The sequence below is a fragment of the Cenococcum geophilum genome, assembly GCF_001692895.1.
Source record: "Cenococcum geophilum 1.58 unplaced genomic scaffold K441scaffold_16, whole genome shotgun sequence".
In the NCBI taxonomy this organism is placed as follows: domain Eukaryota; kingdom Fungi; phylum Ascomycota; class Dothideomycetes; order Gloniales; family Gloniaceae; genus Cenococcum; species Cenococcum geophilum.
In genome coordinates, this window is record NW_027137574.1 from 1,631,201 (window position 1) to 1,646,760 (window position 15,560).

Consider the following 15,560-nt stretch of genomic DNA (forward strand, 5'->3'; position numbering starts at 1 on the left):
CTACTAAACGAACGGACGATCGACCCCGACTTGAATGACCAACCCTAATACTGGCACCGTACTGCCAAGGACAAGACAATGATAGCGTAATGCGCCTACTATTACGACCGACAAGACGTCGCGCCGATACGCCTATGACACCAATCCCGACGCTAGTACCGTACTACTACCCAAACAACTAACCCTTACTGCTCCGCCTACAGCTACAATTTGGAATAGATTTGGTGCTAGAAAGGAAAATAATATAGCTTTCTTAACTAGGGGGACAACTATAAAGCCTGAGGGCAGGCTTTTGCGGAGGGGGGGGTAATATTACGGCACTGTTACAGACCCTCGTCAGGGGCTCGTCTGGAGCCTTGGCGCCATGTATATAGACGTGTCCTTTCCTCAACCTTCTTCTAGTCCTCGTCTTAATATTCTCGTTTATAGACAATCCAATCGTACAGGCTTGCGCGTCCCCTTTGCCGTGCCCATGCCTCGATTAACTGAGTCGCTAACACCCTTTGCCCTAAGGATATATAGAAGACGCTTGTAGGGTATATTGTTGTAGGCACCACTAATATCTAGACTAAGCATTAATACTATAAAGTCCTTTCGCATCGCCTATGCAGATTTAATAGTGGTAGTGAGTAGCGTAAGTGCTAATAGTGTTAAGCGGTTCTTTTTTGCCCTTATTTAGCTTTGTAGTAGTAGGGCATATTTCTCTGCTATATCTACTATATATTTTACTATTACCCTTTCTAAGGCAATAGGGCGGTAGCTTCCTGGGATTAAGTAATCTGCTTTACCTTCTTTTTATAGAATAACCGTCGTTATAGATCTTCCGAGTTATGGGTAGTAGCCTATAGTAAAGTATGCTCTAGCTATATCTGCAAGCTAAGGTGCTATAAGTGGCCTATAGGTTTTTAGGGCTTTATTTAGAATCCTATCTAGTCCTAGTACTATATTATTTAAAAGGCGGCTAATAGTTCTAGCCATTTCCTCTATTATTATGTCGCTGTTAACCTATAGGCGAGTTACCAATGTTTTGCCTGTAATATTACTAAGGTCTGCTAGAGCTAGTTAGGGGAAGAACCTTTCTATAAGGATCTTTACCTTCTTATTATTGTCGTTTATAGCCTATAATTCTCCTACTCTTTATAGGGGTAGTAGGTATAGGTCTTTTACTAGTTGCCCTACCTTTTTTTTTATACTTATTTTGCTATAGCCCAAAGGCCCTTATTATGGGGGAGGCTTAGGTTAGAAGTATACTCGTTTATAAACCGTCTCCAGTTATTCCTTGCTTCTTTTTTTAGGGTATTTTTTAGCTAGTTTTTTGTATCTTTATATCATCTCTTATCTTTAAGGTTATAGCTACTTATATATTTCCTTTTTACTTATTATTAGCTGGTAACTAGAACTGCGTATTATATAGACTATATATGTTACGCATAGGGGCCTAGTTTTAAGATCGGGTAGTGCTCTTTTAGCCTATTTTTAATCGCTGCCTAGATCCTTTCTAGTCTTCGGTTAATTTCCTTAGGGGTGGCTAATAAGCCTCGCTTATTTAGTATTGGGTGGATTTCTTCTAGGTCTTAGAGTTGTTGTTTAACTGCATTAAGAAAACTATCTGTCTTAAGCTTCCTTATTGCGTATCTTTTTCTATTTAGTTGCACTTTAGTATCTAGGTTTAGCTATATCTAAATAGGGATATGGTTTAGGGTAAGTGCCTATTCTTCTTTAGGGTTATACCTTTTAAGTCTCTGGTATAGGCCTTTATCTATAAATATAAGGTTAATTATACTTCTAGTAGTGTCTTATTGCTATATAATTGCTCCTAGGGGGGTAGCTAGCTTAAGGCCCTAGATATCTATAGCTCTTAGTAGGCACTCTAACTATTAATCTACAGTAATATGGATACCCTATTACCGCGGGTGGTGGAGGTTTATATCTTCTAGTAGGATAGACTTTATACCTTTAGTTTCTAGTAAGCTTATTACTAATATAATATTCTCTATTTATAGGACCCCTTTAACCCTAGGGTTATATATATTAATAATTTATACCGGTCCCCTATATGTTTAGATTATTATAACTATAATATCTAGGTTAACTACTTACTATAACTATAAGGACAGGCTAATAGCCTTACTAATTATAAAGTATACGCGTATAGCTGCTTTTAGTTTATATAGGAGCTAAAATCCTTAGGGGCAGTATGTTAATTATATAAAGGTATTATAATATGGTTCTTGTATAGCAAGGATATAGTGTTTCTTTAGGTCTAAACTATCTAGTAGGGGCCTTACCAGGGTTATATAGAAACGTACTGGTTTCAATACGTTTTATACGGTACTAAAACGTTTTAACTATACGCGTTTTATATAAAACAAACCTAGTACATTTCAACTATTTTAGTGTTTTATAGGTTTAGCTAACAAAATAAGGTTTCCCTTATAGTTTCCCTCCTTATCGGAATAAGGGAATTATATATTTACTACCCATGCTTACGCTGCCAAATTCTGCCATATTCTGCCGACCCTAAATTTAGCTAATTAGGATTTTCCATCCCCGGGATAGAAAATCGCCATTAGCTCGCTTACTACTAGCGCCTTAGCGGCCCTCGCGATATATCTACGTGCTACCCCTAATGACAGATAGAAAAGATAGATTAATTAATATAACAACCTTCCCCTTACACCTAGGTGTATACCCCTATAATACCTACACTCCTAGTTTCCCTCCTCTAAACCTTCTATCCTAATACCCTTCCACCTCTACTATGGCTTCTTAAGACAATGTCTCTACTGTTTTAGATTTTACGGAGTATACACAAGACGAAGATAATAACTCCTGCCTAGCATCCCAAGCTAGCACTACTAATAGCGACGAAATCTTATGCTAAAAGAGGGTAAAGGTAAATAAGGAGCTATGGTCTTATACTCGTAAAGCAAATAGTTCTAAGAAGGTAAGGGATAGGTTTTACTATTAGATATACTATTATAAGCATTGCAGTAGCTATAAGGGCACTCCAAATGCTGAAAGATTCCGTATATACCTTAAAAGCCACGGTATAAGTGTTAGCTCTACGCCCCCAGGTCCAATAAAGAGAGCTTTTAACAACATAATAGTGGACGTCTTTAGCAGGAAAATGACTTTACAAGAGCAGCAAGACCTAGATAAAGAAAAGACCCTTTAAGCAGCTATTAAAGTACCTAAATTCAAGGAAGCCTGCGCACAACTTATTACCATCCAAAACCTACCTTTCTTACTACTTAATTGGCCTGAATTTTAGGCTATTATTCTGTTAGTCAACTACATAGCTAAAGAGACTCTTAAACTCGCGCGAAAAGACGTTCCAAACCTCATCAAATTAACCTATATCCTCCACCGCGAAGAGCTTATTAAAAAGCTTAAGAACTCCCTTTCCTTAGTCCACTTTTTAATTAATATATGGACATCGCTAGTAAACACAGGGTTCTAGGCAATTATAGTACATTAGGTAGATGCAGAGACTCGCTGTGCGGAGACTGCCTTATTATTACTTAAAGAATTTAAGGGAGCTTATAGTAGTAAGGAGCAGGCAGAGGTCTTTCTTTAAGTTATAAGAGAGGCTAGTCTAGAAGATAAACTCGGCTTCTTTACGTTAGATAATTATGGTTTAAACGACGTTATACTACGCTATATTATAGAGGAGATTAAGAACTTTAACCCAGTCCTTCGTCAAGTGCGTTACTTTGGCTATAATCTTAATCGTATTACCCAAGCATTCCTTTTTAGATCTATAATAAAGCAAGGAGAGGGACAACAGGACGAGGATAAGGTAATTAAGATAGCTATTTAGGATATTGCTAAACTCTAAGACGAGCTTTAAGGTCGAGGATTACAAAGTAAAGAAGATATTGCTAAAGAGTTTCGCAAGCATGGCAGTCTCGGTAAACTCCACAACTATAACGTCTTCTCTCGCTCTTCTCCTAGTCGATTTTAAGCCTTCCTTACGGCAGTTAGCCGAGCAATTCCTATAGACAATAATACGTAGTGGAACTCCTAGCTAGATAAGGTTACTGTCGCTTTACAGAAGCGTAAGGAATTTATATCCTAGACGGAAGATCACTGGCAGGAGCTTAGTAATAATATTTTTACAAGAGACGACTAGCAAGAGCTTAAAGACATTAGAGAAATCCTCTAACCTCTTAAGACCTATATAAAGAACACAGAAGGGTATACCGCTACGCTTTATACGACCTTTAATAATATAGAATTTCTTATCCGCTACTTTACCTAAATATAGAAGAGGTTTAAGGGTAATGCTTAAATGACTGTAAGGTTAATGGCAGCTTGGTATAAGTTTAATAAGTACTATAAGTTTACTAATAATACACCCGTTCACGCGGTAGCAGCTCTTCTTTACCCCTAACTACACGAAGTATACCTTAGGAAGGTATAGTTAGGCAAGGAGCAGCAGAAGTAGATTAAGCCTACTATTACTAAGGTTCGAAACCTATAGAGGGACTATTTTAAGCCGGAGAGCGTACAACTAGTAGATCTTAACTCAATTAAAGATCCAATTGCACGCTTTATTGCTGAAATAACTATTTTAACAGCAACCGTTAATAAATTTAATAACTTTATTAAGGTATAACTCTAATAATTGCTTATTACTCTAGCTAATATCTATAGGGCGCACAAACCTCTATCGGCGATTAATTACCTTTTAACTGGTGGCTAAAACCTGCACGGTAATTTACCTATCCTAACCTTTCCCAAATGGCTATTACCGTTTTTAGTATCCCCCTAATGTCGGCTGGCCCAGAATGAGTCTTCTTAGAAGCTAAATATATAATTGCGCTAGAGAGAGTAAGGCTTAGAGCAAAGATGTTAGAGATAGCAAAGTCACTAAAGAGCTAGGTCCATATTTCAAAAATAATAGGTAGGGCACCGTTAAGTGGCGTATTTGCAAAAAGCCGCTTTATAAATAAGGCATTAAAGGTATTAGAAGAGGAAGGCGACGGCAATAAGGTAGTTAAACTACCTCTTAAATAAGATAGTTGACTATAGGCTTAACACTATAAATTACTCCTCCTATTTATATAGTACGACGCCTAAGCTCTGCGCAAGTGCCTCTATAAGGCGTTATGCTTAGCCTCTATTGCTATAAAAACCCCAGATCGAGTAAACAATGGCTTCGCCTAAGCTTATTAGTATACCTGCGAAACCTGAAACATATTAAAACGTTTCGCATAAAACTGATACGAAACGCCATAAAACTGAAACCGCGTATCAGTTTTAGTTTCAATGTTTCTATACAACACTGGGCCTTACAAGGCGGTAGTTTATGTTGCCGCAGTTATACTATATAATGGATAGGTAGCGGACCCCCAGTAAGGGTCCTTTAACTCTCCTTTATTCCTCACTTCTTCTATTTTTACTTTCTCTAGGATATTTAGAGCTTTTATCTCTTATATCTATACCCTAGTTACTACTTATTTTATATAAAGCTTTCTATTCCTATGTTTTATATTCCTATTAGCGCTTTTATATCTAAATCTATTATTATTACTAGTTCTTCCCCTGTTCTTACTGGTTGGCTATATACCCTTTATAGGTTGGCTGCGAATATTATATTTGCTGTATTAAGTCTAATTCTTAATTGTCCTGGTCTTAAGCCTACTGTTACTATCTATAGGGGTCTTCCTATAGGGCGTTCTCTTCCTTATGTCCCCTATAACCCTTATATCCCTAATCGGTCTAGTAATATCGCGCGGCGTTACTTCTAGCCCATTAAGGCTTGGGATAGCTGGCCTAGCCCTTTAGTATTAAAGGTAGGAAACGCTAAGAAAGCGCCTACGTCCCCCTAGATTATTGCCTATTGTTTCTATTTAATAATCTAGTGTACAGTTATTCCCGTAGCTGTTAAGCCCTTACCTTTTATCTCCTATATTTAATACAGTCTTCTCTCTCCCACGCCTTATATATGCTTTAGTAGCAGTTTACGTATTTTATTTAGTCTTAATTTAAGTAATATCTCGTATTATAGGGGCCTATACAGTGGCCGTAGCACACCTATGCTGCGCATATAGATTAGGTGTGTCCCTATTATATATAGCGATAGTATTATTTTAGGCGTAGTCTATGGTTATAGAGCCTTATATTGTATATAAGGCCATTTATAATTATTCCTTTTTAGATAAGAAGTTTTTGCATTCCTAGTATATATATGCTAATAATAAGGGAGCTATATGTTTATCTAGCGTCTCCCTAATAAGTCTCCGGCGACCCTTATATCCTCTTATTATTCTTATTATATACTTAGTTTATATTTTCCTATTAAAGCTATTAAATTTAGGTAATTTTAAGTTTTAGTATAAGGCGTTCTGTTTATCTTACTATCTCCTATATAATTGCTATGTTATCTACCTAGCGTCCCTTTTTTACCCTAAGGCTTATAGGAACCGCTAGGACTTTAACTAGGTAATCCTTACGGAGTACTTTTATGCCAATACGTTCTCCTAGCCTATCCCCTACCCTTACGGCTTATTCCTTTGCCTATTAGTCCTTTAGGGTAACTCTAATATCTCCGCTCTTAAAGTATTAGACTATAATAGCGTTATAAACCTCTTTACGTATCTTTATAAGGACTTCTATTTCTAATTATCCCCTAAGCCCCTTTACTTATTCTATATTTGGTTATATTATAATTATATACCCAGTTATTAACTTAAGGGGGGTAGGTTCCCTATGCTGTAAAAGCGTAGCTATGGCGGCCTAGGTGCGGTTCGCCAGTAAGGGGGGGTTATACTTATTTTTAATTTTACTTAGCTGTTAGAGGATTTAATTAAGGGTTTGCTAGAGGGGCGCCTAAGGTTTACTAGACTAGCGGAGCTATTCTACTAGCTACATTAGTTCGTTATAGCTAACGGTTACTTCCCTATAATTTTAGATACTAGATGCGTCTAATAGGCTTTATATTTTATTAGATGCCTTCTTAATAGAGGTATTTCCGCTTTATGGTATAGTATTCGCCTATCTTTATTATAGAGGGCTATTGCTGGGCGTAGTTTTAGCGGTCGTGCGCGAGTGCGAGCCACCGTCGTTCAACGTGTGCCTCCCCTGCGATGCATGCATCTCAGGGGGATTCTCTAGGTGTTTTTTAGGGTTCTTTTGGTTGGTTTTAGTCTTTTTAGGCCGGGTGCAGCAAGAGCTCCTTAGTTTTTTGACTTAACAATCATTAATTATAAAGCCCCTGTATGCACCTATGTACCCGCCCCACCATAGTACAAGTATGGCAGAGTTCCTTGGCGTAGGGAATGCCCAATCGCCGCGTGATAGTAAAGACTAACCCGATCGAGCCAGCCACCCGCTTAAGTTGCCCCAAAACACCAAAATCTACCAACTACTCTACCCCTATTAAAGACATTTAAATAAAAATCTATATATAACTACTTATATATAAAAGTATTTTATTTATAGTATTTTATATAAATTATTATATATATCTAATATAATATAATAGTTTTTAAAATAATAGTTTGATTTTTAGTATTTATTATTATAATTATTATAATTTAATTGTTTATATTTTAAAAAGCTTATATTTAAATTTTTAGCTAAATATATATAATAGAAGTAAAGTTATAAATGATTGAAGTTAGTGGATTTAAGTAGGTGGCTCGATCGGGTGGCTAAAACGTTAATGGCCATCTATCTTCCCCTTGCGGACATTCCCAGGCACCCTAGGTACGTTCCTTGATCAGCTATCGCTATTTCAGTAGTAAGCATACCCCAGATTCCAAGCCTTAGACTTGACCCGTCGTGAATGAAGCACAAAACCGAGAGAATTGAGATGTATGGTGTGGAGGTTCTTTTCTTACATTTCCGTGTGCGGTTTATCAGCACTAGGATGCGAGGTTCGCAAATAAACCGCCTTCTAATGGACTAGTTCATGACACTTGGAGAACAAGCTGTTGATCGAAAACATCAAAATAATAAAATAATAAAGGTACTCATGGGCTAAGAGAACAGTAAAGGCTTAAAAATTATTAGTTTACAAGACTGCTTAGCATACAGAGAAAAGAGAAAACCGTAACCAAGGACTTCTAAGTCCGCAACAGGCAAACTACGCTACGCCTTTGGCCTATGTTGATGTCGGAGTGCATGCTGTCTCCGAGTCCTCTTGTGGTTACGGAGAGGTAGGGGTAAAAGCGAATACGGTAAGCAAGTAGTTTTCGTACCCAAGCTTCTTCCAGCAGATTTACCACATCATCCCAGCCCTCTAATTCAAGTCCACCCCAGCAAATCACCCCTTGCTCCGGGAGGTTTCTAAGGGTATCTGTAGGTGCATTCGCATGCGTAGTGAGCATGTCCAAGGGCCTGGCTTACTTCATTGTCAGCAGGGGTGTCTGCAAACAGTCAATCCCAATAAGATAATGTGGAATAAGCTCCGAGGTAGTGCAGGAATCTCGCATCTCACTCCGCCTTCTTAGCTTGATCCCTCAGCCCCGGTGCGGTCGTGTTGTGTTGTTCGAGATCCGCAGCCCAGAGAGCGGCACCAACTGTGTTGGTGAAGGCGAAGAAAACACCCGCGACTGGGACGAGCTCGAGAAGGACTGCGGGAACACCGAAACTATTGAGAAGTAAATGTAAGTACTCTCAATGACTTTGAAAAATTCCAAGTTAGCATTTTCAAAACTCACCTTGTATATGCCGCCTTCCTCTTCTCAACGAACTCCTCCTTTTGCCTGCTTGACATTTGTTTGAGCTGAAAGTACCGTTCATGAGCGCTCGGACCGAACTTCCTGCCTTGCAGGATAATGAACAGAACAGTGCCGATAACTGGAATGAAACTGAGCGGGAGATACATGAAATAGCGGATTATTGCCTTTAGTGTAAACTTTGCGAAAGGTCTCTTTATGATTTTGCCAAGTTTCGAAATGGGATCACTTCCGGGTCGGATTTGACGACCTTCTGAGACGATTCCAGTCATATTTCTAGATACAAGGGTCTAAAAACGCCGGTTAGTTCGATTACAGAGGGGTGTGGTGGAAAACATCTAGAGTATGTATATATAGGATTTCTTACACCATCAAACGTGTCAATGAGAGCACCATCAATGAGAAAGGATTTGCTCAGGACAGAGAAAATTATTGAGCTTTCACTGAGTACGAGAAGGATGGTAGTGAGAGCGGCTAGCGGGCCATTGAGTACGGTAAGGACTGCGGCTTGAGGTGGATATGTAAAAGCAAACATGAAGGCGGTAACGCCCAGTCCGAGGGTTACGGTAGGGGCGAGTATGGAGATTAAGGGCTTCCATAAGCTGCGGTGGGTGAAAAAGTAGGCGATGCCCTATTCGAAATTTAATATGTTCCCACATACATCATATTCCAACCGACCTTAATAGGATATAAGTATGCACCTGAGCGAACTGCATTCTGTGCGAGGACCTTCGTGCGCTGGAAATCTTCTGTTGCAATTTCTTTAACTTTTTCCGACATAGTTAGGGTAAACGACCTTTCTGATCTAAAAAGTAATAGGATGATAGGGAACAGGTGTGAATTCGTTGTCGTATAGGTGCACATGTGCGGGTTGGTGTTGGAAAATGGCGATCCTTCCATCAAACTCGGCCCCACCCCTCGGTATCAAGGTACGTCATTTTACGGTCACAACAGCCGAATGCGCCAAGAACAACGACATCGAACCGGTCGCCGGTTTACAAGCGGTGGTTGGAAGATGACCGGAGGGAATGAGCTACCGAGAGGTGCACAGCAATTTTACCAAGCCGAAACGCTTTCGTTGTGTAGTAGACCATATAGACTTTCAATGTATAACACCCGTCTGGGTTCCTGAGGGAGATAACCTATCTTTCCCCCGCTCAGTGGAATGGTTGACAAACAACCTTTCACGGCAGCCCGCATGTAGTTTTCATGAAGACGTTTTTTCCTAGTGAGAGATGATGAATCGCGACTTTAACAGGTAGGGGGTGAAAAGTGAGTTGAGTGCATTTGGCGTTACAAGGTCTCACGCAGTTTGAGCTTTATTAATTGCACTCCGTTCCTGCATCTTACTCTTCTAGTAAACTATCTCCCTTTCAGAGACAATGAAACATCTTTACTTGACCTGTTTGAATCAAATAGAAGAGGCAAATAATCAAAATTCACTCGATTAAATGGCTATGCCAGACGGACCTCCTTTATTATTGGAGTGACAAAAGTATTTGCAGGCCCTCGGCTAACTCCCCAAGCTCTAAGAAAGTCAAACTCAATCAAGTTCACTAGTCTCCCACACGTTTGATCCACAAGCCTATTGAATACCCTACTTTTTCCGTTACCAAATGCTCCTCCAATCCCAAAATATCCCATGGCCGACAAGACAACAGCCGAGCTATTCCACCCACGATCGTACCACCAGGGTTGATGCCATTCGAAGGGTCGAGGCTGCTGGTCATCTCAGGTGGGTTGGAATATATATTGAGGTACGACAAACACGGTTCTCCAATCCGCCGGTACAATTTGGTTCAAACTTCTCGTTTTTCGGACTGCATAATGAATGGATCAACGGTTTCAATGGAGCTACTCGGCTTTCTTCGCCTTCTAGACCGGTTTGTGAGAGAAAGAATCTTCATTGGAGGTCGGGCTATGAAATACACCACCAGAGTAACTGGAAGGGCCACGACAAAATAAACCCAGAAATAGTGGCCGCCGGGACCTTTGTCGGGACTCATACTGAACAAACTAGCGACAAATGTCAACGGGACAAAGACCAGAGCGAGAATCGTCAAGCGGCTAATGTTAGCTGTTTCTGCAAATGATCGCCGGCTGTCGACGATTTGGACCAACGATGTAACAACTGGTAGCATTCTTTCTAGTCGGCGACCAAACTCGTCCATATTAAGAGAAAGGTAATCATAATCTTCTACAAGCAATCTATACTCCTCGCTATGCGAGTATGATGTTGCGCTGTATCGCAGAAGACGATTTACCGCTTGGAGCTTCTGTTGCGAGGACATGCTTCTCCGACGCCAGATTTGAAGGGCACGCATATCAGAGTTTAGCTTTTCCAGATCGCCGAGGAAATTCTGTGCATCGTTTCTATTTGAGTATTCATATTGTTTAATGCTCCGATGCATCAGCGCCAGGTATTTAACCCACTCCGCAGCAACAATCTTCAGAGGGTAATACGAAAAGGACATGAGGCTTGGTTCTTTAGAATCAAAGCATTCAGGTAATTTTGTTGACCAATAGTACGTCAGATCTTCCATAAGGCCATGGCGGAAAGATTCAAACTCATTGGCCCTGTCATCATCGTGGTCAGTGTCCAGGGGGTGCGAGTCCATGAAATCCTCATAACCGCCGAGAAAGAAATCTGAAGGCAGATTGACTTCAACAAGTCCCTTTCCGTCGCGAGCGTCGAAGAGATGTCGAGTTACAATTGGCGGGTCGATAAGGACAAGACCTAAAACATTATTAGAATTTAACCCCCTCCCCTAGTGGTTGAAGCGCGTACGTACATATCCAACGGCCGTTCCAATTAGCTCGAAGTACTGAAGCACAGTGCTGTGCTAAGCCAATTTGCCTACCATTTGTTAAAGGTAGAACAGCTACTTTGCGATTCACGTTCGCATAGCGCATCAGCTTCATGCCAGGTGGCAAGAATTTTTTGAACACTACTGTGCGGTGATAGTAAATATTCATATAGGTGCCTGGCTTTAGTCTAGATGGCAAGGTCGCCAGATCGGGAGCTTGTGCTTCTAGGTCTCTCCACGGGGTATGAATGTGTGAGGCGAAAAATAATGGGTCTATATTTAGACAAGAGCCGGTTATTTCGATCGCTTCTTTATTGAGATCTTCAATAAGTAGTATCTGGCCCAGTAGATGATTTCTTTTGTTGGGAATGTCTTGAGGGTGATTTTTGGCGTTGAAACCATCCTCCTCTTTACGACCAGCGGTATATCCATAAAGCTCTTTGTAGAGGTCTACGCTCTCGATTCGCCGATACTTAGGCTTAACAGTATCTGCAAAGAAATCTAGAGACGCCATACGACAGGCGATTGGTCTCGGACATGGGTTGGAAAGGAATCCGTCAAGGTTCAATAAGCATGGATTTCGCACACTTTGCCTCTTCACATGGCTTTGATATGTCTTCTTCATGGTGACGGACACTGTCGAAAGGCGACTCTGGGATTGTCAGGCGGTTATGTTGGCTATATACGTCGTTTCTTGGGCTGAAACAGCTCAAATGTGCCGCCTGGCAGCCGGGTTTGCCTTGCGATGTCAGTAGCTTGGTAGCCTTGTTTGATGAGAAAGTGCCTGCCTAAGCTACTACCGTCTCGATGGAAAACAAATAAAACGGTGAAGATAGGCCAGCATAAGCCAGCCATCAAGCACGGCTAGCAAGGCTGAATAGTTGTGAAACACTTGCTAACTAGGGCGTTCCATTTTAACAGTGAAGTTATCCCAGTAAGCGACTCAGATGGCAAGGGCAGAACTTAAGGCGCACTTACTAATACTACTAAAGTGTCACTAGTTTCAACGCCGCTCACTTTTAACTAATTAGCTATCTAGCCTTAAGTCTGCCCTGCCGTCTGAGGGCCAATGGTGCGAGTTTTAGTGAGGCTTAACTCGAAATTTCGTAATTTTGTATAAGAGACCCTTTCTTAGGTATATTTGACTACTTAATAATATTAAATTTAATCTAATAAATTAATAAAGGTTTTTTTTTTTAAAATCTCTTCTATAATCGATTGGATTTTTATTAAAATATAAAGCTATTAGCTAGGTAAGATTTAGGTGGATTTTGTAATAAAATTGCGCCCGGGTAAGGCTCTAGGCGACTCCGGGCGAGGCGACGAGTCGACGAGTCGACCTAAAAACGGTACTCAACGTTTTTCTACCTAAAGGTCCTTAGACGGCAACTAAGATAGCATTGTTAACTAACCCTAATTTAATTATACTAGTAATTAATTACGCCTCTAGGGAGTATTCTTAGCGATGCAGAGAAGCTTAGCAATATTACTATTAAACCGCTTCTGTTAAATATGTAGCTCCTAATAGCTGTTATTTGAGAGCCTTATAATATAGCCACCCTTTCGGCCGGTAAACTAACTACGCGACTAAACGATACCTACCGTAGTATAGAGAAGCCTATACTAGCTCTATAGGGCCAGCTAACGGCAAGGGACGAAGTCGTTACCCCGTAAGACGATAAGAGCTTAAGCAATAATAACTGCTTAGGCAATAGTAATCTCAGCGACGATAATCTGATTAATAATAATAATAAGCGTTTAAGCTCTTTAAAAAATATGCCCTAGTTATCGAAGGATAATAACCATCTATTTGGGTAGAAGAAAGTGGGCAAGCCATGGAAGTGGATTATTCGATAATTTCTGGAGAGAACCCCCGGGTTAGTGCAGGGGTGCTAGTATATAAAGTTAAAATTAAAAGCAGAGTTAATTTAATGTGTCGAAGCTAAGAGGGCTAGTGATCTTCCCTATCCGGTAGGGGAAGTACTCCGGGTACGTAAAGAAGTTAACACAACAGGACTGTTAAAGGCGGAGTTTATTTCTAAACCAGTCTTCCGTATCTCCAACACCTACTCCCCTCATTAATCTTCCTTACGTCTTCCTGGCATTATCAACCTTTCTCTATCGGCCTTCCCCCGTTAGTCTTCATCTATTAATCTTTCTCCACCAATCCTCCTCACAAGCTCGCTCGTCAATCGTTCTCGCAAACACGCTCGACGATCTCTTTCAGCAACACGCTCAACGATCCCTCGGCAACGCTCTTGGGGATCTCTCACCGTCGCGCTTACCAACCTTTCTCGCCAACTCCTATCGATCTTTATCCCTTCTCACCAAATTTTCGTACCTACTCTAACATGCTCCGCAATCATGACTTCAAGTACCGACATTTTAAGGTGAGATCAGTACTGCGCTTCATGTCGAGCTGCGCAGACACTCTATTTAAAGCGTAGCCGCTAACTGAATTGTCTACCATGTCGAGCTGCGCAGACACTCTATTTAAAGCGTAGCCGCTAACTGAATTGTCTACCATGTCGAGCTGCGCAGACACTCTATTTAAAGCGTAGCCGCTAACTGAATTGTCTACATAGTTTCAGCAGCGCCTACGCAGACCCTAACCCTTACCGCGCAAACTCGCCCATCGTCGTCACCACAAAGATCACTAAGCATAAGCGCGAGGGCGGCGCCAACAATGCAGACGACTCTGCGTCCGAAACGAGAGTGCAATGGAGGAACTGGCGGAGGAGGAAGATACTCCTCATAAGGACTCTGAGAGCGACGTGAGTGTAGAGCTAAGCTCCGACATTTAGTTATGGATTGTAGACTGACGCTCGGAAGTCTGAGGGCGACGGCGACGACGGCATTCGCCCTACTGTCTATGATCTCCCAGCGATAGATGGCAACAACGGCGTTTTTCTCGGCGCCGAGCAAGAGTAGAAGGTGGTCCGGGTAGACGGCCCCAAGAAAGACCTCCCTGACGGCACATCTGCACCGTCTAGGCACGCGCTGCCTATGGGCGTCAGCTGGGACGAGCTTAGGGTCGTAGTAGGGCGGCAGCGGCGGCAGTTGGGCGACGTCAATATAAATGTGGGCTTCGCCGAGTACCGCGTCGCGCCTTATAACTTCGCGGGCGAAATCGTTGACTCTGGCTGGACGTCAAACGTGGAGAGATGGGCGCGGGCCAATTTCGATGACGTTATTTTCGCGGCCCACTTCGCCACGGTCCCCGACGTGGGTTGGGCGAAAAAGAACACGTGAGAAATCGGGGGAGGGGATTGATTAGGAGGAGAAAGATCGTATCGAAGAGGCGGGAGTTGACGCGGAAGTAATGTGTTTAATTAAGAACTTAGAGGATTGAGGGAGCTGCTTTCTTCTGTTAATAGAGAGTGGATAATGGGGGTTGTTTCTAGCGAGGGGGTCCATTTCTAGATAAGAGTGTATTCCCTACTTTATTATAGATAGTGGGGCTAATTTTTAGGTTAGGGGGTCTATTTCCTTTCTAGTTGGGGTCTCAGACGCTGTGGATGAGACCATCCTTGAGCGTTGGCGGCCGAGACGAATTCGACTCCGGACGCTTGCGACATGTGGGATTTTAGGGCCTGGCGTGAGTTCTGTCGCATCTCCAATGCCTCTGACGCCACATTTCTATGTCCAATATTAGTGCTCTGGACAATTATGTTGGATAGGGAGGATAGGATGCACACACTGCCATCGAATTTGATATTTGCCGGGTGGACAAAGAGGTTCAGACGTGACAGAAAAGGGGGACACGGTCTCCCAGAACTGCCCAAGTCGAACGTAATCCCCGGGGTCCTGTCCGTATTCGATATGGAGATGACTTCGTACTCTTCAGTCTGCGGTCCCAACGCATTTGGAGTATCTTGCGCGACCAAAACCTGTGGTATAGACATTCCTTCGTTCCCTTCCGTTTGTTGTCCTGGTGCATGTGGGCTGTCTTGCGCTACTAAGGCCTGTGGTATGTAGGCGCTTTCGTTTTCTTCCGTCTGCTGTCCGCATTTATTCGGTTCATCTCGTGTTACCAACACCTGTGATATGGAGATACCTTCGC

The 15,560-nt window shown here is 41.7% G+C and overlaps 3 protein-coding genes across 3 annotated transcripts; 1 reads left to right on the plus strand and 2 right to left on the minus strand.

The window, feature by feature from the left end:
* Window positions 1-8,445: 8,445 nt before the first annotated feature.
* On the minus strand, window positions 8,446-9,470 carry K441DRAFT_686515 (uncharacterized protein; the record flags this gene model as incomplete). Its single annotated transcript, XM_067651997.1, has 4 exons — window positions 8,446-8,602; window positions 8,673-8,980; window positions 9,058-9,321; window positions 9,369-9,470. The coding sequence occupies 4 exons, from the start codon at window positions 9,468-9,470 to the stop codon at window positions 8,446-8,448; spliced, it is 831 nt and encodes a 276-aa protein (XP_067505176.1).
* Window positions 9,471-10,489: 1,019 nt separating this feature from the next.
* Window positions 10,490-12,011, minus strand: K441DRAFT_555147 (uncharacterized protein; the record flags this gene model as incomplete). The annotated part of the gene is made up of 2 exons (XM_067643265.1): window positions 10,490-11,427; window positions 11,483-12,011. 2 exons carry the CDS (start codon window positions 12,009-12,011, stop codon window positions 10,490-10,492), a joined length of 1,467 nt encoding a protein of 488 aa, XP_067505177.1.
* Window positions 12,012-13,861: 1,850 nt separating this feature from the next.
* On the plus strand, window positions 13,862-14,749 carry K441DRAFT_676582 (uncharacterized protein; the record flags this gene model as incomplete). The annotated part of the gene is made up of 3 exons (XM_067650972.1): window positions 13,862-13,887; window positions 14,083-14,271; window positions 14,491-14,749. The coding sequence occupies 3 exons, from the start codon at window positions 13,862-13,864 to the stop codon at window positions 14,747-14,749; spliced, it is 474 nt and encodes a 157-aa protein (XP_067505178.1).
* Window positions 14,750-15,560: the final 811 nt, after the last annotated feature.